Genomic DNA, 24,788 nt, shown 5'->3' with positions numbered 1-24,788 from the left:
TCACGTTAAAATTGTACCGGGGGCGAAAATTGTACCGGCCTACGTCATCGTTTGTTTACATCCTGACAACCTGACAACCTGCCCTGCAACAGACGACGCGATGCAGAAAACATGTTTCCAAACGACGAAATAACATAATACAGATAGCGGATCGCCATCTGAATTATGATATATAGCGATAACACTTGTTTTTACTTTATATTTGTATATTATTTAATTGTTTAATCGAAACAATAAAGAAAATTGACCGCGAAACGGGCGATCGCGTCAAATGACGCGTCAAATCACGTAGGAAGGTTCTTGAACATTCTAGACTATGAAACCTGCTTAAAACACTCAGTTTACTAGCTAAATTCGATTAAACAATTCAATACAATGCAAATATAAAGTAAAAACAAGTGTTTTCTAGCGATCCGTTATCTGTATTATGTTTCAAGAACCCTCCTACGTCATTTGACGCGATCGCCCGTTTCGCGGGCAAAACATTTGTCATTTGACGCGATCGCCCGTTTCGCGGGCAATTTTTTTTATTGTTTCGATTAAACAATTAAATACAATACAAATATAAAGTAAAAACAAGTGTTATCGCTATCTATCATAATACAGATAGCGATCCGCTATCTGTATTATGTTATTTCGTCGTTTGGAAACATGTTTTCTGCATCTCGTCGTCTGTTGCCGGGCAGGTTGTCAGGATGTAAACAAACGATGACGTAGGCCGGTACAATTTTCGCCCCCGGTACAATTTTAACGTGACAGCTCCATCCTGTCTATGCAGAGGAAACTACAAAATCACTGACGTTTGCGGTCGAGTAAGGACAAAATTTGAATAAGTAACCAAAGTCATCTTTATTCTTTCAAAAAGCTGAGATAAGCATTTCCATGAAAAATAAATGAATTACATTGGTTTAATGCAATATGGTGTAAAGGTCAACCGCAGCATTTGATATATCCAACAGCATAAACTAATACAGCAAATGCATGCAAGGCAAGTAAAGGCATTTTTTTATCAACGTTTCATATAATTCAAGTTGGAAGCACAAACCATGGTTATTTTAGAGGTTTTTGTAATCATATTAAAATCTTTTGGATTAATTATATGTATTTTAGGATCATACTATTAGTTTATATTCCCGTTACAATTGGAATATGAACAATATTCTATTATGGTTCAAGTTGAAGATGTTAAGTTATGGTATTAATTGTATTATATAATCTTTAATATTATTAGAGTACATAATGGTGAATTATGTCTTGGTACTTTACAAACCCTTCAAAAAACCCTAAAATATTTTAAGATAATTGTATCTAATATCTATATTATGAATTACACAACATTTCCGTTCGACACTTGTTTTTAGAACATCTAAGGCACTGAATGGCACAGCATACAGCTCTATTAAGCATGCTTATCAGACTGACTGGCTGGTTGACAATATTCATGTTGTAAACTGCTACAGGTCCATATGAAAATAAGGTGTGGTTTTATTGCTGTGATGCAATGTAATCGGTTTTTAGACAGTTAGACACTGAAGTAAGCAACACAAAGCTCAGACCCTTTTAGAATAGGTCATTTAAACACACAACATGGTCATAAACGAGTACTTTACCCTACGATCAGCTCCCAGATATTGGAGTGGACCTTTGGTTTTGATAAACTCTTTAAAAATATATCTCTCTCTTTATGGCTTATACTGAGGCTCAAGGATATGACAAACGAAGAAGCAGAACGATGACAACGCTGACTCTGAGATGTCCAAACCAGGACAATAACAAACATGGCGATCAGAGCAGCCTCAGCTGAAGTCTCGGTTGGACAGGACCAGGGGGGCCACCAGCGTCCAGGTGTAGATGGCCAGACACACCCAGCTGGAGGAGATCTTCACCCACACCGTGGGCCACTTGCTGGTCAAGGCGGTGTACTCTGCGTCAGGGCTGGCGCCACAAACAAGGAACATCCAGGTTTAACGACCCCTAATGACTCATGATTAAGGAGCCACAGACACTCAAAATGAAGGCATTCCTAATCTTCCTCACGAAAGGTTAGGATTGGACTAAGAGTGGCATTCAAACTGTGGGTCAGAGGTGAGACCCAGATGGGTTGTAGGATGGGCACAAACTATCTTTAAATATATTTTTTTATCAAAAATACATCAAATCAGTTTTAATTGATCACTAATATGTGTCGACATATTCGAAGAAGAAGAAAAGAGAAACACTTTAAAGCAGAACAATATGTTAATGGTCTCACTTTTTGTGACATGGTAAAAAAGACAACGTGAAACATTTAGTGGGTCCTAGGACACAAAAGTACCTCAACGTTATCAAAAAGTCTGGGGTCCACATTAAGTCACTTCCCAGCCAGTGTGTCCGTGTGTGCATGTGTGTGTGTTGGTTTGTGTGTGTGTGCATGTGCGTTTGTGTGTGTTGGTCTGTCTATGTGTGCACGTGTGTGTGTTTAGGCATGTGTGTGTATGCAGTGTGTGTCTCCGCGCGGCCCCACTGACCTGTACCAGTTGGTGAGTGTCATCATGATGTAGAGCGAGGCCAGCAGCAGCATGAAGTGGAAGAAGGAGTAGCTGTACTGCACCAGGTCCTGTTCGTTGTCCCGCACGCGCCGCGGACCCTCCCCCTCCTCCCCCGACAGCTCGCCCGCCCTGCCCTCGCTCTCCGCCAGCACGGCCGAGTCCCTGGACGCCATGGTCAGCTTGTTCACCTGGCTGGTGTTGGAGGAGCGGATGCTGCAGGAGGGTGAGGGACAGAAGGTAAGGTCCACCAAATGGAGGGAACTCCATTTTATGAAGGTCCTATTCATCTCTACATGCCAGGAATCACAGCTAAAATGCCTGATTCATTTATCTTTGTGTTATCTGGACATAACGCACGCCCGGCTCCCATTGTCCACTGGGAGGAGCGCGGGGGGGCTAGGGCAGCAGGGAGCTCCCACTGTCCACTCTGAGGAGGGATGAGCTCCGTTTAGGAGCTGGAGGGATGAGGAGGACCACTGGGGGAGGGATGAGGAGGACCACTGGGGTGGGGTAGTCTCTAGCGTCTCTCCCTGCCGGGCAGGGGCCGCTCATGCTTGAGTCATAGATCATGAAGTTTTAAAAACACACATTGTGGCTTTAGAGGATTGAGTAGAGAGTTGTTAAGAATGAGAGCAGAACATTTTGAAAATAAACAGCCCACAAAAAAAGATTCCTCCTAATTCACTCTGTTCCTTCCTAAGTTTCCTCACTGAGTATGTGAGGAAATTACAAGTGTTGCATACACACACCTGTAATTAACAGGCATGCCCTGATTGGTCAGAAATGTCATCGTCCACTTCCAAGATGGCAGTCTGTCCTTTGTTCTGTTTTAACATGTTTTTTAACAGATTTTAACATCCTCTCAAACAAATTGTTTGCCTTTCAACAAAGTTTGGTGTAAGCCACTGAAATATTGTGGTTAACTCCACAACTTATGGACTAAACTGTTTTCGAGACCTACTCGATGTGCTTTGCCTGAACCAGTCTACTGCTACAAACCATCTGCTGCTGTGGAGTTTGTCTTTAGCCCGGAACAGCAGCATAGGCCTACTGTTTTGTGGACTAGGAGTGTGGCGTTTTGCCTGGATCTCTGCCAGCTACCAGCGAGCCTGGGTCTTCTCCAGCTACAGCTTGGGTCTCCGCCAGCTACAGCCTGTGTGTTCCATCATCTACTTCCTGGCCTGCACTCCACCATCAGCCGTAGTGCCACTCCAGCTACCCTGCGAGACGTGACCTAGCAGCATGTGGCCACTGAGCGCAATGTGGGGCTCCTGCCACTAGGGGCAGGAGCCATGGGCCCCCCCTCTGCCTTGGGTCCCCCCAAGCCTGTCCACCTTACACCCCCAGTCCGGCGGCCCTGGGTAGATCCACTCCTGATAGCTATACTTATATGGATGGGTATAATATATTTCGTACTGAACGCCGTGCTAAAGGTGAAGGAGTGGCGATCTATGTAAATTGTTTTCAGGCAATACTACAATTCTCTAAGTCTGTGCCTAAACAATTCGAACTGTTAGTATTGAAAATGTAGTAATCGCAGAATTTTGTTTTGACAGTTATGGGATGTTATAGACCTCCTTCTGCACCAAAGGATACATTGTCCTCATTGCCTGATTGTTTGTCATCTATTAACTATACCAAACTGGTTTTACTGGGTGACTTAAACTGGGAGTACTTGAGCGACCACTGTGTTATTGCTGTTGTGAGAGATAGGTTATCTAAATGTAAACTGCGTATTATAGTAAGAAGAAATCTTAAATCATTCTTTGAAGAAGCTTTCTTAAAGGTCCCATGGCATGAAAATCTCACTTTATGAGGTTTTCTAACATGAATATGAGTTCTCCTAGCCTGCCTATGGTCCCCCAGTGGCTAAAACTTGTGTTTGGTGTAAAACGAGCACTAGCTGTTCTGCTCGCCTTTGAAAAAATGGAGGCTCAAGCGAGCTGATTTGGAATGTCTTTATTTATGTCATCATAAAGCATCTAAGCTCCTCCCCTTACTCTGCCTGGCCCGCCCAGAGACGTTGGCCCGCCAATGAGACTCGACCGTGCGAGCGCCACATGTGTGTGTGTGAATACACACACTGTAACGCAAGTGTTTCTTGTCGGTTCTTTGACGTCTCTTGTATTTACACAACGAGACTGTAGTGGGGGTTATCTGAGCCATGGTTGAGAAGGAATTGGGGGAAAGGAACTTTGGCTTTGACTCACTGAAGTACATGAACTGCGACATGCTGCCAGTTGCCGCGAGGCACCATCGCCCGGCAGCGGGCAGCCGGCAGCAGGCAGCGTGCGGTTCAGTCTACTTCAGATTGATGTGAAAGTGGAAGAACCAGAGACGTCGCAGAACCCGACAAAGTCGTTTGTGATTCATAATATCGTCTAGAGGCGCACACAGCTTTTGGCCGTGATAATATGTATTATATGATATAGATATCTATGTATTATATGATATTATTTAGATATAGAGCTCCAGGACTGTAACGCAAGTGTTGTACACTTCCTTGTTATTTGGATAACCGTTCTGCTTTTGGTGTTATGGCGCCAACGAGACTCGTAGTGGGGGTTATCTCAGCCAAGGTTGAGAATGAATTGGGGGGAAGGAACTTTGGCTTTGACTCCCTCAAGAACATGAACCACGACATGGAGGAGAAAGGGATTGTTGGCGGCGAATGTCTCCCGCTTGAGCCCCGCTGAGGGACCACCGCCGGAGGCGGAGGTGCCTAAGCGCTGCCTGGCAACAATCCCTTTCTCCTCCTTGTCGCGGTTCAGTCTACTTCACATTGATGTGGACGTGGAAGAACAAATGTGTATCTCAAATACGTAAAGCTAAATCAGATTTTTATTTAAATGAAATATGTGACAGTTCACATAACCCTTCTAAATTTTGGAAAGTTATAAAATCACTGTCCCAACTTAGGTACTGGGGATAATGTGCTGCCAAATGCACTTAAGTTTAATGAAAAAAATATAGTATGCTAGATTCCCCGAACCAGCACTTTATATCTTCTGGTTTGTTGTTTGAGCATGCAACAAAACAGCAGATGAGACAAGACGTTTTATCCTTGGTCTAGGAATAATGCACTTTTCGATTTTGATCTTGTCCCTACTACAACACAGGAGATAAATGATGCTCTTATAAATTTAAATGCAAAGAAATCCTCTGGTCCTGATGGGTTGGATCCATGCTTTTTAAAAACTGATGCTGAACATATTGCAGAACCTTTGACACACATTTTGAACTTGACAATTTAAACTGGAGAAGTACTTTGTGTATAGAAATCTGCAAATGTCACTCCATTATTAAAGGGGGACCGATCAAATCCAAATAATTATAGGCCAATATCTAAACTATCTGTTTTAGCCAAGGTTTTAGAAGGGCTTATAAGTGTCCAGTTGAAAGATTATTTAGCAACAAATAACGTCTTAAATGATTTGCAGTCAGGTTTTCGTAACAAACACAGCACTGTCACTGCCACTATGAAAGTGTTAAATGATTTCATATGTGCAATTGATTCTAAAGAATATTGTGCTGCACTATTCTTAGATCTGTCAAAGGCATTTGACACAGTTGACCACTCTGTCCTGTATCAGAGATTGGTGGATATTGGAATGTCTTTAAAAGCTGTCAAATGGTTTGCCAACTACTTGAGGGGCCGAACACAAAGTGTTCAGGTTGATGGTGTGTCCTCAAACTCCTTACTTATACAAAATGGTGTCCCCCAGGGGTTCATTTTGGGTTCCATTTTATTTACTATTTATATAAATGACATGTGTCACAATGTAACAAAAGCAAAGTGTCATTTTTATGCGGATGACACCGGTTTGTATTGCTCTGCCTCATCGTTGGCAAGTGCCACAAAATAACTGCAATCTGCTTTTACAGTTTTTCTCAGTCGCTTTGGTACATTTCTCAGATCAGAATTGAAATTTGCAAAACAGTAAGTGCATTTCTCAAAACAATTCGTAGAAATAGCAAAACACCATGGATTTCATTTCAAAAGCCAGTCTCTTGCTCAAAATCCTTAGTTTGTTTCGCAAAAGTAAATATCTGTGTCAATGAACATGTCAGTGCCATCACAATGACAAGTCCTTGTGTCATTGTGTACGGATAAGACAGTCAAATTGCTAAGTCATGTTTTCAATATAACGGTGTACTCTGGAGGGATGTTCTGATGTAAACTATGGCTGAAGTTTTGAAGTTACACCTTAGTGTATGTGGGAGATTGATTGCAAGAGACTGGACAAGATTCACATTTACGCTTTGACTGTTTGTGCTGTAATTTGTTGACAGACCATGTCATTGCTAGAAATGTGAACATAGGAAAGTCTCCTTAGGGTAAACTGTACATGGATTGCTGTAGGAATTACAGTGCAGTCTTCCTACACCTCCTGACGTTCCTGTCTGTTGGGACACAAATTCTTATTCTCACGCAGCCTCACTCCTCTTCCTCTTCTTCTTTTCTCTGGCTGTCGACCCTGTCCAATTCCTTGTCCTTCCATTGTCAGACAATGTAACATTGTGTTGTGCTCCAGCTATATACATTATATACTTGCCAGTTCATGGTTCAGGTGATATACCTTTGAGCTATTTCAGTAAACTGGTTGATCGTTGGTTGATCTAACACTTCACACATTTCCCTTCTTTAGAGAGGGTCAAGATTCACCTGGTACCAATTTACCAATTCAGGACAGATTTAGAAAAAAAGTCTAATGGAAATGTATAGAAATATGCTTGACATATTTTGTGTTTTTGTTGCTTTTAATGTGAAACTTTAAATGTTTGCATGCTGCCTTCTTGGCCAGGACTCTCTTGAAAAAGAGATTTTGAATCTCAATGAGAATATTCCTGGAAAAATAAAGGTTAATAAAAAAATAAAAAAATAAAAAAATAAATATTATGACAACTTGTTCAACCATTTTGCATGTAAAGACTTATGCAATGAACTAATCCCTAAATGTTGTGGGGGTGAGACTATTCAATAGAGACCCATTACAATACATTTTGATCAACATGACATAAGCAATTGATAATGTAGGAAAGAACAGAGAATTGTACATAATCATTTGCATGAATGTACCAAAGCTTTTGCATCTTGTTCAAAGAAATGAGAAACTGTTTTTTTGATGTGCACAAGTGACACAATGATGTGAAGATTGAACAGATAGTTTTGCGAATTTCAATTCTGATCTGAGAAATGTACCAAAGCGACTGAGAATAACTGTAATACTATTCAGGAGAATATCCACAAATTGAGACTTGTACTAAACTCTGACAAAAGTAAAATTGCGTGCTTCTCAAAATCAAGGAAAACAGACAATATTTGTCAGATCGTTACACTAGATAAGAGAGTAATTGAACGAGTTCCAGTCTACAAATATCTTGGTTTCTTCTTAGAAGAAACCAAGAGTGTCAAACAAAAAAACGTAACTGCTGTTTCCCTTTTAGTTTGAGAAAAATACTTATCCAAGTAACTTTTCTCTCAATACTGGATTATGGTGATATTTTATACATGCATGCCAATCAATCTTCTCTGAAAATGCAGGATTCAGTATACCATGCAGCACTAAGATTAGTAACAAATTCTGGATTTCGTACTCATCACTGTAGCTTGTATGAACGTGTTGGTTGGCTTTCTTTGCATAATCAATGGAGCATTGGTATATTTTTCTTTATAAGGCCACATCATTTGAACACCCGCCTTACATATGTTCTCTCCTGACTAAAGTCACCACCAGGAATTAATCTTCGATCATATGGGCAAATCATGTACGACATTCCCCGAACACAAACTTTCTTCGGTGAGTGCTTTTAAAGTTTTTGCACCCACATCCTGGCATAAACTGCAGAGTCATCTAAAATAAGGCTGCATTCCAATATTGAAACACTTTAAAACTATGATAATGGACTATTTGAGTACTAAAGGCACATGTGCAAATATTGAACGTTGCTGGTGATCATGTTGAGATGATTTTAAATTGCCAATTGTCTTTTTTTTGTTGTATGTTGTCTGCTTTTTAATGTATATTTTATGTTGAACTATATGCTGCTATCTTGGCCAGGACTCCCTTGTAAAAGAAATACTGAATCTCAATGGGATAATTCCTGGTAAAATAAAAATGGAAATGGTGTCGTACAGAGGCAGGCAGTCAGCTAGAACAGATAATATCACAGAGGATTGAGCATAGCTGTATTACATCCTGGCAATCCTAACAAAACACACTCAAATTTCTTAGTGTGGGGACAGGCCAGTGCCTCTCCAACTGATACCAGGTGTTATTTCCAACAATCCTCGATTTGTTTATGTCCCTGCAAGAAGACAAACCAAATGGCAGATCCCAGGCCTTCTGGAAGCTAGCCAGGGTCATGTACCTTACCAAGGGAGGCACGGCATCTGTTCTTTATTTATTTTTAGTTATTCACGCTTTTGTGTAATACTCGCCCCCCAACCTTTGGTTCAGTGAGAGGAGGGAACAACAGCCAAGGAGCACGTCTGGAGACTGCTCCTCACCGACCTACACCATAGTTCCACCCGTGTCTGTACGTTGCTGTATTACATCCTGCAATAAATAAGTAAATAGACCCTCTGATCCAACCTGTCAAGTTGCCTTGATTTCCACTTCAAGAATTACTACTATGACGAAAATACACAAAGCAGTCTCTAACCTTAGATATACGCTGAAATCTAAGAAATGATAGCTCTTGATGCTTACCTACTGCCCCTTTAAGACAGGCACAGCTATATATATATATATAAATATGAGAGAGAGAGCGAGAGCGAGAGCGAGAGCGAGAGAATACATTTATAAACATTTATCTTCACTAGGGAAGACTGTAGTGTGTATGCATACATACATACATATTGTGGCACCCCGTTCTCCCAATGAGCCGGGTTCCACGTATAAACCAGGCTTGTCAGTGAGGGTTAAAGCCTCATTCGGCATTTATTGCATATATCTGAGACAATACATTACACTCGCGGTCTCTAGGGCCTCCGTGGGCCTCTAGCCGCTCGCGGACCCGAGCGCTTCCTCCTTCCTCGCTCCCGTTCCTTGTCTGCCCAAATGTCAGTCCTCGTGCTCCTCTTAAAATTGCTCGTCGGCTTTCGGCCAGTTGTCCCCCAATCTCGCTGATTGGGGAGAGAGTGATGCTCTTCGTCGCCACTCAGTGGGTGGCGGCGGTACACGCCGTCAATCACCCCACCTCGGACCCGCCCGGGCCGAGGTTTAAGTGGCGGGATGCCACCCTCCTCCACCCTTTGTCCAAGCCTCGGGTAGACAGGGGACCCGCCCAGGCTGGTATCTCGTCGTGATTGGGCGTCACCTGCGGCGGCGGCATTCCTGGCGACGGCGTCCCTGGCGGCGGCGTCCCTGGCGGCGGCGTCCCTGGCGGCGGCGTCCCTGGTGGCGTCAGCTGCCGCATCTCTTGCCACGACGGCGTCCCTTGCCGTGTCGGCTGCCGCATCTCTTGCCGCGACGGCGTCCCTGGCGGCGGCGTCCCTTGCAGTGTCGGCTGCCGCATCTCTTGCCGCGGCGGCGACTGCATCTCTTGCCGCGGCGGCCTCGTCTCCGGCGGCCTCGTCTCCGGCGGCCTCGTCTCCGGCGGCCTCGTCTCCTGCAGCCTCGTCTCCGGCTGCGCCGTCTCTCGCTGCGGCAGCGGCGTCTCTCGCTGCGGCAGCGGCGTCTCTCGCTGCGGCGGCGGCGTCTCTTGCTGCGGCAGTGGCGTCTCTCGCTGCGGCGGCGTCTCTCGCTGCGGCGGCGGCGTCTCTCGCGGCGGCGGCGGTGTCTCTTGCGGCGGCGGCGGCGTCTGTCCCGTCCGGGTTCTGCGTTCCGGATTGGTGGGGTACTCTAAAGGTACGGCCACACCAAACGCGTCACCTGCGTACCACGCGTATAAAATCGGCAATTTTTCCATAGGGAAGCATGGGTGTACGCGCGTATGAGGTGCGTACACGCGTATCATGCGTACCAAGCAACATTTTACTCGCTGTAGGGGCGTATGAGGCGCGTACATATACGCGCGTATATATACGCGCGCACATATACGCGCGTACATATACGCGCGTACATGTACGCGAGGAGTTCAAAAATTTTTACTTTTTACGGTCATACGCGCCGCAATAGCCAATCAGCGTTGAGCTTGACCCGACGTCACTGGCAGAGAGTAGTGAGCTTGGACAGAAGCATACGGCCGACATCTTTCTTTATTCTGTGTGGAAATAGTAACATAGTTACGCCATTAAATGCTTTTATGGAAACATTTTTAGCGAGAAATGTGCATTTTACTTTCATAATGTTCGCTCGGTGAATGTGAAGGATGTTTGGTTTGATAGTTATGACGAAGAGGGAACGCTCCGTTCACTTGCATGGACAGAGTCTCTGGTTACTAAGCAACCTCAACGTCTTGGCGGACTATATATCTGCTGATCAACACTACGAATGCTGGAAACACACCAGACACACCATGTGAAGTTATTTAACCCGATTATTGTTATTTATATCCGAGATTATTTAATCTAACCCGATCTAAACTCTATCACCCAAACACGGCGACGTTTGGGTTTCCTACCTCGGACTCCAGAGCAGCCATGTCCATGGCAGCCACGGCCGGCAACTTTCTTTATTCTGAGTGGAAATAGTAACATAGTTACGCCATTAAATGCGTTTATGGAAACATTTCTAGCGAGAAATGTGCATTTTACTCTCATAATGTTCGCTCGGTGAATGTGAAGGATGTTTGGTTTGATAGTTATGACGAAGAGTGAACGCTCCGTTCACTTGCATGGACAGAGTCTCTGATTGCTAAGCAACCTCAACGTCTTGGCGGACTATTTCTCTGCTGATCAACACTACGAATGCTGGAAACACACCAGACACACCATGTGAAGTTATTTAACCCGATTATTGTTATTTATATCCGAGATTATTTAATCTAACCCGATCCAAGCTCTATCATCCATCCAAACACGGCGGTGTTTGGGTTTCCTTCCTCGGACTCCTTAATCCTCGGACTCCTTAAATGGTCAGATACGCGCGTATGCGTACGCGCGTATCTGACCATTTTTGACACAAAATGGTCAAGCAACATTTTCGCTGCGTTACGCACGTACATGGTACGCGAGGTACGCGCTTGGTGTGTTCGCACCTTAACAAGGCGTTGCAGTGGGTTCTTCACTGCCCGCATCCTCCACCATGTGTGGCAACCCGGTCCTCGATGTCGCCGGGTTCCAAGCATAAACCACGCTTGGCAGTGAGGGTTAAAGCCTCATTCGGCATTTATTGCATATATCTGTGACAATACATTACACTCGCGGTCTCTAGGGCCTCCGTGGGCCTCTAGCCACTCGCAGACCCGCTCGCAGACCCGCTCGCGGACCCGAGCGCTTCCTCCTTCCTCGCTCCCGTTCCTTGTCTGCCCAAATGTCAGTCCTCGTGCTCCTCTTAAAATGGCTCCTCGGCTTTCGGCCAGGTGTCCCCCAATCTCGCTGATTGGGGAGAGAGTGATGCTCTTCGTCACCACTCAGTGGGTGGCGGCGGTATACGCCGTCAATCACCCCACCTCGGACCCGCCCGGGCCGAGGTTTAAGTGGCGGGATGCCACAATATATATATTCATATATATATATATCTATTCATATATATATATATATATATATGTATATATATATACTAGGGGTGTAACGGTACACAACAGTCACGGTTCGGTACGTACCTCGGTTTTGAAGTCACGGTACGGTACAGGACGGTTCGGTTCATAGTTATGGTGAAAAAACGGATTGCTTGACAGAACGAACATAAGTTTAATTAGTAACGAATTAAACACAACAGTTTTAGCTGTCAGTATGAAACATACAAATAAAATGATGCAATTCTCCAATAACCTTAACATAAAATTAATGAAAAATCCAGTTTTAATGCTCAGTCTAGGCTCTTTAAGCTGGTATGTAAACAAAGAGTTTGTAACATATTCCTGCAGCTCTCTAAAGCTCTGAAGTTCTCATAAATATAATCAATCATTAAATAAAAGTGCAACTGCAGCCTTAACTTAAATTACAGCTTATGTATTTTATAATCTATTGGTGTTTTCATTGCCTCTCGTAGGTCAGAGGCAATGAAAACACCAATAGACCTGGTGATGGCATTTGCCCGTTCTGAATTCCCAGACAGGTGTAGGGGTTGATTAAATAGTGTAGGGAGCTGGGTTTGAACGATTTGAACAACTTTTTTTCATTTTGCAGCGGTGACAGTAACACCTGGATGGTGCCGTCACGTTAAAATTGTACCGGGGGCGAAAATTTGTGCAAGTTCGATGTGTTTCCATTTGCATAGATAGACGATCGCTGTTGAACAACGTCTGCACACAGCTTTCGACTTGTCCACTCGTCTTTCCCCATTGTGATAATTAACCTGGAATCCAAAGTTCTCCCACACTTGGGATTTAAATGACAGGGGGGCATCTTCAAGCTCCGGTTTTCTGTTGTCGCTCGCCATGCAGTTCGCTCTCAGTTCGCTAGTAGACATCAATCCACACACAGTCGCGATCGCGCTCTGCTACTGCTACTACGAGTTCACGCACGTGCGAGCCGAGCCTAATAAGGCTAAACGGTCCGGGGGGAACTCCGACTTCAAGTTTTAAGTTCCGCACCGCAAAACAAGCCTTTACATTCGCCATATTAACGCTATGTACGCCACATTTACGGACCGCGGTACACCTCTGTAACCGCACCGAAGTGCCTGTACCGTGACGGTTCGGTTCAAATACGTGTACCGTTACACCCCTAATATATACATACATATATACCCACAAATATATACATATATATACTGTTACGTGGTAGTGCTGGGTCTTGTGCTGTTTTTGTTTGCTTTGCACTGATGTCTTGCTTTTGCCTCCTGCACTCAATCATTTCAATCCCCTCCTGGAGGCGGAGCATTGTGGCTGCAGGTTGCTGTTTGGCTCGCCCTGATTGTTGGCGCCGCCCCCACACATATTAAGCCAAGTGGAAGATGGCGGCTCACTCTCTCTCCTCTGAGCACAGACGCTGGCACACTTGTACCTTTTGTCAATTCTGTTAAAAAAATCATATTTGTTGTTGCTCTTGGTGGTTACTTTCTGCACGTTAAGGTAAGAGCAAGCGTAGCTATATAGTTTCCACTATTTTATTTTGTCCGCTGTCGGGCACGGAAGCTAGATAAGCTGAACCTCCCAGGCAGTTAGCGTGTGGTTTTTCCTTTGCATTTTTCCCTTTCTGTTATGTGGTAATCGCCTAGGCCTTTTTTGGCCGACGTTTTTTTTTTGGTTTGCTGTTACTGGTTTCACTTGTGGGAAACCTTACGATCATTGTCAACCATAAAGCATCGTTTTCCCCAAAAACCCTGTCGTCTGCCTTTATGTTCGGTTGTCCAAAGGGTGTTGATTTTATGTTTGTTGGACACCGTAACAATACACACACACACACACACACATACATACATACATACATACATACATACATACATACATACATACATACATACATACATTTATTTATATATTTGGGCTGGGCGATTAATCGAATTTCGATTTTAGCGTCAAACGATCACAAAACTAATGTAATCGATTTTATTTAAAAAAATTATGTTTTGAAGAATACGAACAGCTGGATACTAGGGATGGGCGTGAGGAATCGATTACTCGAGTACTCCTCGTTACAAATGAACTCGGTTGGTGGACAGGCAAACTCGAGTTTGCATATACACACACAAAGTTTTCTGAAGCAAATGTATCAATTTTCTGTCGGCCCTGTCACACTAAATTTGTACCGGCTGCCAAATTTGTACCGGGCGCGTCATCCATACGTAATCCATTCCAAACCTGCCTGTCAGCAGATGATCGCGTCGTCCGTTGCCGGGCAGGTTTAAAAAAACATTTGCGCTCATGTTGCCAAAGACGAAATAACATAATACAGTTAACGGATCGCTAGATAATGTAATGTTTTGTGGGTTCCTTAATAAACACAAGATGTATCTTGAAGAGAAGGGCTTTATATTCATGACCCATCCATGAGGTAACATTAACCCGCCTTGTCACATTCTTAACCCGGAACATACATCCACATGCAGCGCGCCAATCCAACTGCGCATGCTCCGTGTGACTAATAACTGATGTTGATATCATTACAGATAACACTTGTTTTTACTTTATATTTGTATTGTATTTAATTGTTTAATCAAATTTAGCAAGTAAACTCAGTGTTTAAAGCAGGTCAAGGACGAAATAGCACAATACAGATAACGGATCGCTAGATAGAAGGTTCGCGAATGTTCACGTCATTCGACGCGATCGTCCGTTGCCAGGCAACGGACGAAGCGATCATCTGTTGCCAGGCAGATTTGGAGTGGATGACGTATGGATGACGCGCCCGGTACAAATTTGGCAGCCGGTACAAATTTAGTGTGACAGCTGTCACTAACGCATGCCGTGGGCACAAAGCAAAATAAATGTATCCATTTCTGTGTGGCGCATTCCGTGCCGTGTGCAGGCACGCCAGAATTCAAAAAGTTAAGAGATGGCGGTTAAAGCAAAGCGCAGCGAAGAATTGAAATACTTTAAAGAAATAGGAGATCATAAGGTGAAATGTAAAATATGCCAAGTGAAATCGAGCTACCAGAAAGTACTATGCGGCAACATATGCTCCTGAAACACAACGGTGAGTTCGGGAAAGCAGACCCGCAGCAACCAAGTGTGTCGGCTATTTTCACCGCCGCAAGACGCAGCTTTAATCCCGGCCGTGTAGAGAAGATCACAACGCTGAGTATTTCCATAGTACATTTGCTGCCGTTTAATTTGCAGCTTTAAATTATTTGCAATGGTTAGGCTACTTGTTTCGTTTTTGTTTTTTTTAAACTGTTACAGGTTCGATGTGATTTAAATTGTGAGACGTATATTTATTTTTGTAAGTAAAATGTGTTTTGAACGTTTGCAATAATAAATAATGAATACTCTGATAACTCTGACTGTTTTGATGGAGAATAAGCATTACATGTTTGGTTGGTAATATTGCCTTTAATCATCAGGCCTATTTCTGCTGCAGATGCGTTGCATTCTAAAAATAGATTTGATTAAACGAGTACTCGATTGATCCTCGAGGAATTCCTTCGATCACTCGAGTTTGGAATTTACTACTCGTGCCCATCCCTACTTTATTTTAGATTTGAACATTTCTTTTTGACCATTTTGTGTATTTCTTTAAGGCGAAATTTCAAAGTTCTCAGTTACAAAGTATTTTTGGGAGAGACATGCTGAATAAATACATCATGTTTTCAAACTCGTTTGAATAATCGGGATTTCAATATTTACCAAAATAATATGATTTTTTCGAGCAGCCCTAATATATATATATATATATATATATATATACCACACATATACTTATGGATCCACCCATGGCTACAGGGCCCAGGGGGGGTTGGACGTCCCTACCTGGAGTAGAGGATGCAGAGGATGAAGATGGCCAGACCCACCACGCTCTGGCCGTCCCACCACTGCAGGTGGGGGGCGGTGAGGACGGGCTCCTCCGTGCCCACGATGATCACCGACGTCTGGTTCTCCAGCTCCAGGGGGGCTGTGCTGGGGGCCGCAATCTGCTGGAAGATGCTGAGCAGGCCCGGGTTACAGACGGGGTCTGGGAGGGGCAGAGGGAACGGACCCTTGGTTCAATAAACACGCTTCGTCTGATAAGCCACCAAGAAAGACGAAATACATTATGTAAGCAGCTTCACACAAGTTCTGTTGTGGGCCTGATTAGTGAATGATCTGAAGGTGTGTTGTGTGTGTATGTGTGTGTGTGTTGGTGTGTGACTGCGTATTTGTCTGGGTGTGTATGCGTATTTGTATATTTATGTGTGTGTGAAAGTGTTTGTGTTTGTGTGTGTTTGAGTGTGTGTGTGTTAGTGTGTTGGTGTGTGAGTGTGCGAGTGTGTGTGTGTGCTGCTCCTCACCAGGTTCGTTAGTCATGGCCGACCAGGTCAGAAACATGGTGTACAGGGTGATGATGGACGACTGAAGGAGACCAGACCGCGGTTGAGACTCCTGGGAACACAAGAGAGGAAGTAGGGATGCGTTTATAAACCGTACCACAGTGTTATGAACCAGTTCATCAGGATCTACACGGAGGTCAGACTGCGTACCTGCACCCTGGGAACCACAGAGAGGACTGACGCCACGAGGCAGAGACACAGGTTGAAGCTGATGAAGAACTTGTTGATAGTGCAGTCGTCCGGCTTGGTGTAGTAGGAGTAGAACAGCGCCACAGCCACCAGGGACATGACGTAGTTGAAGAGCGTCACCCCAAGCAGCGCTGCAGGGACACACGGGGCAGAGCCATGTGAACTAGCCAGACAACGCGCACGTGTACGGATCATGGCTGCCATGTGTATTCTGCGACCGTTTGGTGCGTCGGTCACGCACGTTGACGCACACGTCCGCAAAATGCAATACTGACACGAAAGTTGGGGACGATGGAGAGATTAAACAGTGACCACGAGGTCAGAGTCTGGGAAGTTATAATTAGCATGGCGGAAAGTTTAGAGGAGAGACTGTCAGACCCCGTCTGCAATTTCCCACACGTGTATGATAACACTTTAAGACGGTGGCAGAATTTTTCTGCCACCGTCTTAAAAGTAGTAAAACGTTCAGTTCTTCCTCTACCATCGTCTCTATCAGTGTTGTTTTCGTCAGGCAAGACGAAAACGAAAATGACGTCGTCAGACCCCTTTTTTCCATGACGAAAATGAGACTAAGACGAACGTCACCAAAGCCATATAAAGACTAAAATGTGACGAAAAATGTAGACATTTTCGTCAGACGAGAACTAGACGAGACTAAATTGTTAGTGAGTGGACGAACAAAGTTTCAAAACATGCTTTTTTCCCGCCAACTATAATATGCGGAAAAGAAATGGAGAAATGGAGCCAGCTGCTTGTCCTAACAGTCACGCCCCCATCACACACTAAAAGCCTCGCTCGCGCGCAGCTGCGCCTGCACGCACACGGCACACACGAGTGTGCCGTGTGCGACGAGTGCGACAGTCCGACGAGTTTTCGTCGGACTAAAACTAGACTAAAACCTTTTGAGTTTTCGTCAGACTAAAACTAGACTAAAACTTTCAAAGATAGAAATGACTAAAATGGGACTAAAACTAAGAAGCATTTCGTCAAAAAGACTAAGACTAAAACTAAATCTAAAATGCCTGCCAAAAACAACACTGGTCTCTATGTTGTTTATTTACATGACGACGCAATACAGGTGCTTTTGCACGATTTCCGGATCGGATGTTACTGTGGTCTGCCCCAAGTGGAGACCTCAACTATCAGGCGCTCTCGCCGCGTAATGCTGCAGCAGTCTGCACACAGGACACAGCAGGTCGCATAAGCTTACGCTTGGTGCTACAGCAAGTCTAAACCAGCCCTGAAACCACAGTGCGGAAACCACAGTGCGGAAACCATTGTACGACCTCCTTTGAACCACTGGGAAACAAAAGCACTGCTGGATTAATGGTGACACATGTCTTGAAAAGTTTATCCTAATAATAATATAAAATATACAACCTTGTTTACTTTGATATTAGTTCATTTAAGATGCCGTTACATACATTCTCCTAGCCCTGGAGATGAATCCCTACCTCTCTCCAAGTGAAAGGCGTTAAGATAGCGAGCCTTCCCTCAGAGTCTGATACCGTGCCCCACCGTCTTAACCGAGCAGATTACTTTGGTCCTTTGGTATAACTGTTGTTACTATGACTTGTAACAACAAGTCTTAGTAACAGACTTGTTATTACAAGTCTGTTACAAAGAGAGAGACCCACTGAGACCGATAGGGGGTCCCCAGAGAGACCTACTGTCTCTCTGGAGATGCTTGGTACACACTGCATGAGAGTATTCTGATGATCCTCCTCCATTAAACCAAATGGACCGATCAGAGACACACACACTGAGAGAGAAGGAGAGAGAGAGAGAGAGAGAGAGAGAGAGAGAGAGAGAGAGAGAGAGAGAGAGAGAGAGAGAGAGAGAGAGAGAGAGAAAAGCGGTGTGAGGTCCACTTTGTTTGGGTCCCATGTCTATCTCAAGCCTCGAGCTAAGAGTTTTAAATCCAAACCCATACATACAAATCTACAATACATCCAAGACTCAGAATAATAATAATAATAATAATATAATCTTGAATATAATCTAACAATCAATCTCAGCCACTACAAATGTGCAACACTCGTTCCTATGAACGGTGACCCTGTGGTCTGTACTGGGGGGGGGGGCTGACCTGCGTACCAGCCCCTGGGGTTCCCCGTCTCCATCCTGTCCACCCAGGCCTCGTTCCAGGAGTGGGCAAAGTCCACCAGCAGCACCAGCTGGATGAGAATGAAGAAGAACGCTCCCGATGTGCCCACTGCAAACCACGCTACGAGTAGAGGAATACCAACCAATAAGACAGCAAACTGAGGCACCACACATTTAATACCAAATATGTTCATATGTGTCATTTTAATCTTGAGGTAATTTCAATGTATTTAGTTTTAACAAATGCAATGTACACACTGAGGATACACACAGAAGCACTTGTTTAAAGAAAAATATATAAAATGAAGTTTTTCAAGAAATAAGGTTGTATTTGTGTCTGCAAAAAAGGAAAAAAGAGCCTGGGAAATATGAATCTTTGATGACCTTTTCTAATAAAGTGTAACTGAATAATGACTGAAACATTTTTCTTTCTTCCAGAATCTGATTCCTTACTTCTAGTGAAAGCCCCATCAGGAATGTAAAAGGCACCGACTATGAGAGCCACGATGGCAGCGATCTTAAAGAACCAAAACCTGGGAGGAGCACAGAGAAAACGATTCATTTTTGACACTACAGACTAACAGAACATAGTGACATCTTTTCCAGGCCACACCACTGAGGATGTTTCAGCTGTGTCCAATCTGACCTAATGTGAGACATTTGCACATTAAAGGATTCATCCACACCACACAGGTTTGAAGAGTTAGTATTCATGCAAGAAAGATAATCGATTTAACCGAGTTGATCAGACTCATGCGGACATGTTCCCACAGTCCGGTCAGACCCAGGGAGGCAGAGGATCAGAATGCTTCTGTCAGCTCAAGAGCAGCCCCCTCAAACTAACTACAACTAACTTCCGTGTTGATGGAAGTCCTATTGATTGAGGAGATTTAGTCAGCGTAGCTTCATATAAGCGTAAGCATCTCACAAATACATGGAAGTTGGCCTGTATACTGTAGAAGAGTACCTAATGATAGAGAGAGAGAGAGAGAGAGAGAGAGAGAGAGAGAGAGAGAGAGAGAGAGAGAGAGAGAGAGAGAGAGAGAGAGAGAGAGAGAGAGAGAGAGAGAGAGAGAGAGAGAGAGAGAGAGAGAGAGAGAGAGAGAGAGAGAGGAGAGAGAGAGAGAGAGAGAGAGAGAGAGAGAGAGAGAGAGAGAGAGAGAGAGAGAGAGAGAGAGAGAGAGAGAGAGAGAGAGAGAGAGAGAGAGAGATCAGGGTACGTATTTCTTATTTCTAAGCTGTTCGTATGGACTCTGCGTTGTGTATTTTCGTCATAGTAGTAATTCTTGAGGTCGGATCAGAGGATCGAATATATGGATTATTGCAGGATGTAATTCAGCAAGGGACAGATTTAGGTTGAATAATCTATAGTGAAGGTGGTAGGAGCAGTCTCCAGACGTGCTCCTTAGCTGTTGATCCCTCTTCTCACTCCAGGGCGAGGATAATACAAAAGAAAGCATGAATCACAAAGGAACAGATGCAGTCCCTCCCTTCATAAGGTACATGACCCTGGCTTTGACCTAGAAGGCCTGGGACCTTTGTTTCGTCCTTGTAAGGAAATAAACAAATGGAGGATTGTTGGAAATAACACCTTGTATCATTTGGAGAGGCACTGGCCTGTCACGATACTAAGAATTGTGAACACAGAGAGACAATAGAATACTCCTACATTCTACACTAGGTTTGAGCTATGCGTCCAAAGTGACCAGGGAGAGGTTCACATCTTCTCAGGGGGCTGCAGGAAGACACAAAAATGTAAGAAGTAGCCTCTTAAATACAATGTTTGAATGAAAGAATCGGAATCAGAAATGAAATAAAATCATTTTGTTTCTAATGGAGCAGGCAATTCTCTGCTCGCTTTTTGTAAGACTCCTGTCTTCTCAGGACACAGAGATCCAAAGCTATTACTGTGCGTCTGTCCGCCCGCAGACTGCAGCGGTCCAGACGTGGCCTTGTGCTTTTGGTTTAGGATATTAATGTTATCCTGAACTGTTCCTTATGGGTCGCATTTATACACTTTAATATGCTGTGAGGCACAGGTACTCTAATCTACGCGGCTCCAGTAGGCCCTACCCGTTGTGCAGCGCGGCGCGGCCGTCCCGGCTGCTCTTGATGTTGAAGGTGAGCAGGGCGAACAGCAGAAAGAACAGGCTCATGCCGAAGCACACGCGGTACACCGCCTTGTAGCCCACCAGCAGGTCACACCTCAGCGGGCCCCCGAGGCCCGGGGCCGAGGGGCCCGCCCCACCCTCACACAGCCCAGGGACCTACCGCCGCCAGAGACACACACACACACACACACACGAGGCAGACACACACACAAGGCAGACACGCACACAACGCAGACACACACACAAAAACAAACGCACAAAAGCACAAGCACACACACTCACACATACACACACGTAAACGTACGCACACGTTATTGCATGTGAGAACATTGAGTTAGAGGGATGGCCTCAATAAGGTTTAGCTTCGGTTACCCAGGCCTCCTGATTCATCCTGCTTGATCAGAGTCACATGGTCTGCAAAGCCAGCTGATGCATCATTACAGACAGAGAATACACAGAGACAGACAGACAGGCAAGTCATACACACAGCCAGACAGGCAGACAGAGAAACAGACAGACAGGAAGATAGATAGACAGATAGGCAGACAGGTAGTCAGACAGACAGATGGACAGGTAGACAGACAGAAAGGTAGACAGATAGCCAGACAGGCCTACTGAGAGACAGACAGATGGGTAGACAGACAGACAGACAAACAGACAGACAGACAGACAGACAGACAGACAGACAGACAGACAGACAGACAGACAGACAGACAGACAGACAGACAGACAGACAGACACACACACAGACAGACAGACAGACAGACAGACAGACAGACAGACAGACAGACAGACAGGTAGACACATAGCCAGACAGGCAGACTGAGCGACAGTCAGATGGGTAGACAGACAGCCAGACAGACAGACAGGTAGTCAGACAGACATACAGACATGTAGTCAGACACTCAGGTAGTCACAGACAGACAGACAGACCGACAGACAGACAGACAGAGAGACAGACAGACAGTCAGACAGACAGGTAGACAGACAGACAGGCAGACTGAGCGACAGTCAGATGGGTAGACAGACAGACAGACAGACAGACAGACAGACAGACAGACAGACAGACAGACAGGTAATCAGACAGACGGACAGACATGTAGTCAGACAGACAGGTAGTCAGACAGACAGACAGAGAGACAGACAGACAGATAGACAGTCAGACAGACAGGTAGACAGACAGGTAGTCAGACAGACAGGTAGTCAGACTGACAGACAGACAGATAGACAGACGGACAGAGTCACAGAGCGCTTCTTCCTGACCCGTCTGAGCTGCTGGTCCACGCCGGGGGCCAGCATGATGCAGGCCACCACGGTGCCCAGCAGCAGGATGGAGGCGTAGATGACCCGGGTCACCGTGGAGGTCCTGCTGTTGGGGCAGCAGCTGCACACCAGGCAGGAGGCACTGCTGCACAGGCAGGGCACCTGGCCGGGCAGAGAGGGCTGAGGTCACTAGACGGCTGGCACACAGGTCACAAACACAGCCTCGTACACTAGGCACACAGCCTCCCACAGGCGGCCTCACACACACACACACGCACGCACGCACGCACAAACTCTAAGCAGTGAACTCTAAGCAGTGTGCAGCTGCTGGATGACAACGCTATGCTTTGCCTGTTGGGCCAGACGTGACCGACTAACTGTCTGTTGAGAGTTTCAAACGGATAGGACTGATGGTCTGTTTGTGGTGAAGAGGGGGACCTTACCAACACGCGTTGGTCTGTGGTACAAGCCTGTACCATAGACACCTGACTGAGGCTTCAGAGAAAAACCCTGGTTTCACTTAAGTGCAAACAAAATGCATAGTGCCATCTGCCAAACACACACAAACATACGCAAACACAAACACACACTCAAACACACACCCACACAGACACACACACACACACATACACAAACACTAGATGTCTTGTAGGTTTGGACCTTCACTTGTCCATTATGTTTGAATACCGAAAAAGGAAAATATTGATAAACAATTATATAAAGTAATAATCTCCCTTTTATAAAATATGACTGATGAGAACATATTGCTTTTTCTATTCCTGTGTGTTTGGTGGGTCCTTCCTCCACCTCACCTCCCCAGGCCTCGACCATCACATGACACGGGCCTGATGCTCCACGTTCATCACACTGATATCACACTTATAGTTTCAGATCTAAATGTATAAAGATGTATTTTTATATAAAATAAACCCTATCCCAAAATAATCCTACGTAGTTATATGTGGGGGTGTGCAGCTGAATGTTAGGAAGAGAAAATGGAAGACAGAACGACAGAACGACAGAAAGACAGGCAGACAGGCAGACAGGCTTAAGGAAGCCAGTAGGTCAACACGATAACAGCCACCAAGCAGCCTACCGGCCCACAACACACCTGTCGCTTTGAGCAGCTCAACTTTTTATTTCACTTGAATTCATCGTTCATTTTTGTCGAAAATAATTCAGTTAAATGTTTCCATCAACAAAACAAAGATTTGTATTGAGTTTAATTATTGAGCTGAGTGAAATAATTAGAAAAATACCATTTTAAAAGCCCTACTATGAATCTCAGTTGTAGCATACATCACTGTTTTCATAATAAGGATTATAGAATAAGAAAAACTTTATCTAATTATAATATGCCATCCATTCAGGTTGATCCTGTTATTCCTTTCAGCCTCTAGGATGCAGGAGTGCTGGAAGCCTATTAGGCTCCAGCAGGACACCACGTTAATCCATTGATCACGTGGACGCGGAGGACCTGTGCATCAGGGGGAATCTTTGGTCAACACGTGTGTTGAGTGCGTTCTCGTTTGGCGTCATGAGACAGGCCTACCAAAGTGACTTCTTTTGACATGTCTGTCGGTGTCATGTCGGTCATGGCCTTATGCCCTTTAGACAACCAAAAGACAAACACAACCCAGCCGGCTGCTAACGGGAGGAACAGCGCGTAAAGAACCGGTATCACACATCACGGAGAACCTATCCAACAAATGTGACTCTTGAGACGCACTAGTGGTGCGCATAGAGGTGATCTTCACACACTTTGACCCAGTTGGACTGCGCGCCACCGCTCCTATTGCGCCATGACGCACGGCTAGTAGCCTACAGCACAATAATAGCAGAAACCTGGCCAATGGGAAGATGAAACACAACATGAGATCATATTCAATACTTTGACTGCTTTGACTCACCCAGCTAGCGCATGAGAGAGCTGCCAGTACAGCTGCCATCCCCGTGGAGTCAGCGCACTGGAGCGCAGAATGAAGTCCTTCTCTTACTGGAGTAAACCCCGTTCCTTATCTTGCCCTCCAGGTTGGGTTTACAACCGTGTGGCTAAACCACGAGAATGAGATGCTTTATCCAAATATCTGGTATATCTGAATGTATGAGGTCTCACGGATAGTGATGAGATATGCACTCAGCTGGATGCTTGCTGCTGTCTGTCACTGTTTCTCTTCAGTCCAACTGTCAATCACTCCTCCAGGCGTCGATTGATGTCATTACGCACTAACTGGTGTGTTCCAGATTCCTCGGACGCCAGCCTTCCGAGGGGCAAGTCGGGAAATCTCCCAGCTTTCTTGCGGCATTTCTCGGAGGCACCGCCCCCTTTTTGTCTTCATCTCAACAAAAATGGTTGCGCCCGTAAAGAGATATATTTTCTTGGTATTTGTACCACGTTGGTAATTTTAACGTTTTATATTGCTGCTTTATTCCGGTCACCAATTAATGCGTGCAATACAATGTTAAGTTTTGTTTTTTGTTTTCGGGCTGGTTTGCTAAGAGGCTAATGTAGCTAACAATAAATAACGAATAGCCAATTTCATGACCCAATCACAAAGACAAACGGTTCGCTT

General features: G+C 44.8%; 1 protein-coding gene across 2 annotated transcripts; it reads right to left on the bottom strand.

Annotated features, from left to right (window-relative positions):
- Positions 1-830: 830 nt before the first annotated feature.
- Positions 831-24,788, bottom strand: si:ch73-267c23.10 (serine incorporator 3). Of its 2 annotated transcripts, none has more exons than XM_060062318.1 (10): positions 24,126-24,771; positions 22,216-22,377; positions 20,915-21,108; positions 19,295-19,374; positions 18,825-18,962; positions 16,697-16,866; positions 16,508-16,598; positions 15,990-16,191; positions 2,508-2,741; positions 831-1,935 (listed from the first exon to the last, which is right to left on the bottom strand). In XM_060062318.1, exons 1-10 carry the CDS (start codon positions 24,162-24,164, stop codon positions 1,797-1,799), a joined length of 1,449 nt encoding a protein of 482 aa, XP_059918301.1. In that variant the 5' UTR covers positions 24,165-24,771; the 3' UTR covers positions 831-1,796. The 2 variants fall into 2 exon arrangements, with proteins under 2 accessions (XP_059918301.1, XP_059918308.1); XM_060062325.1 differs by having other exon boundaries at positions 1,794-1,935; positions 16,031-16,191; positions 24,126-24,788.

Source organism: Gadus macrocephalus, chromosome 1 (assembly GCF_031168955.1).
Source record: "Gadus macrocephalus chromosome 1, ASM3116895v1".
NCBI lineage: Eukaryota > Metazoa > Chordata > Actinopteri > Gadiformes > Gadidae > Gadus > Gadus macrocephalus.
The sequence above is the reverse complement of the archived record's forward strand: the minus strand, read 5'-3'. Positions and strand labels throughout refer to the sequence as shown.

What these genes read in the sequence shown, in the direction of transcription:
- si:ch73-267c23.10 (XM_060062318.1), bottom strand. Translation starts at nt 24,164, where the DNA reads ATGGCAGCTGTACTGGCAGCTCTCTCATGCGCTAGCTGG. An exon ending in TGGACCAGCAGCTCAGACGG is followed by an intron (nt 21,109 to 22,215) that starts GTCAGGAAGAAG and finishes TGGCGGCGGTAG; the next exon opens with GTCCCTGGGCTGTGTGAGGG. An exon ending in GGCCATGACTAACGAACCTG is followed by an intron (nt 16,192 to 16,507) that starts GTGAGGAGCAGC and finishes TGCCCCTCCCAG; the next exon opens with ACCCCGTCTGTAACCCGGGC.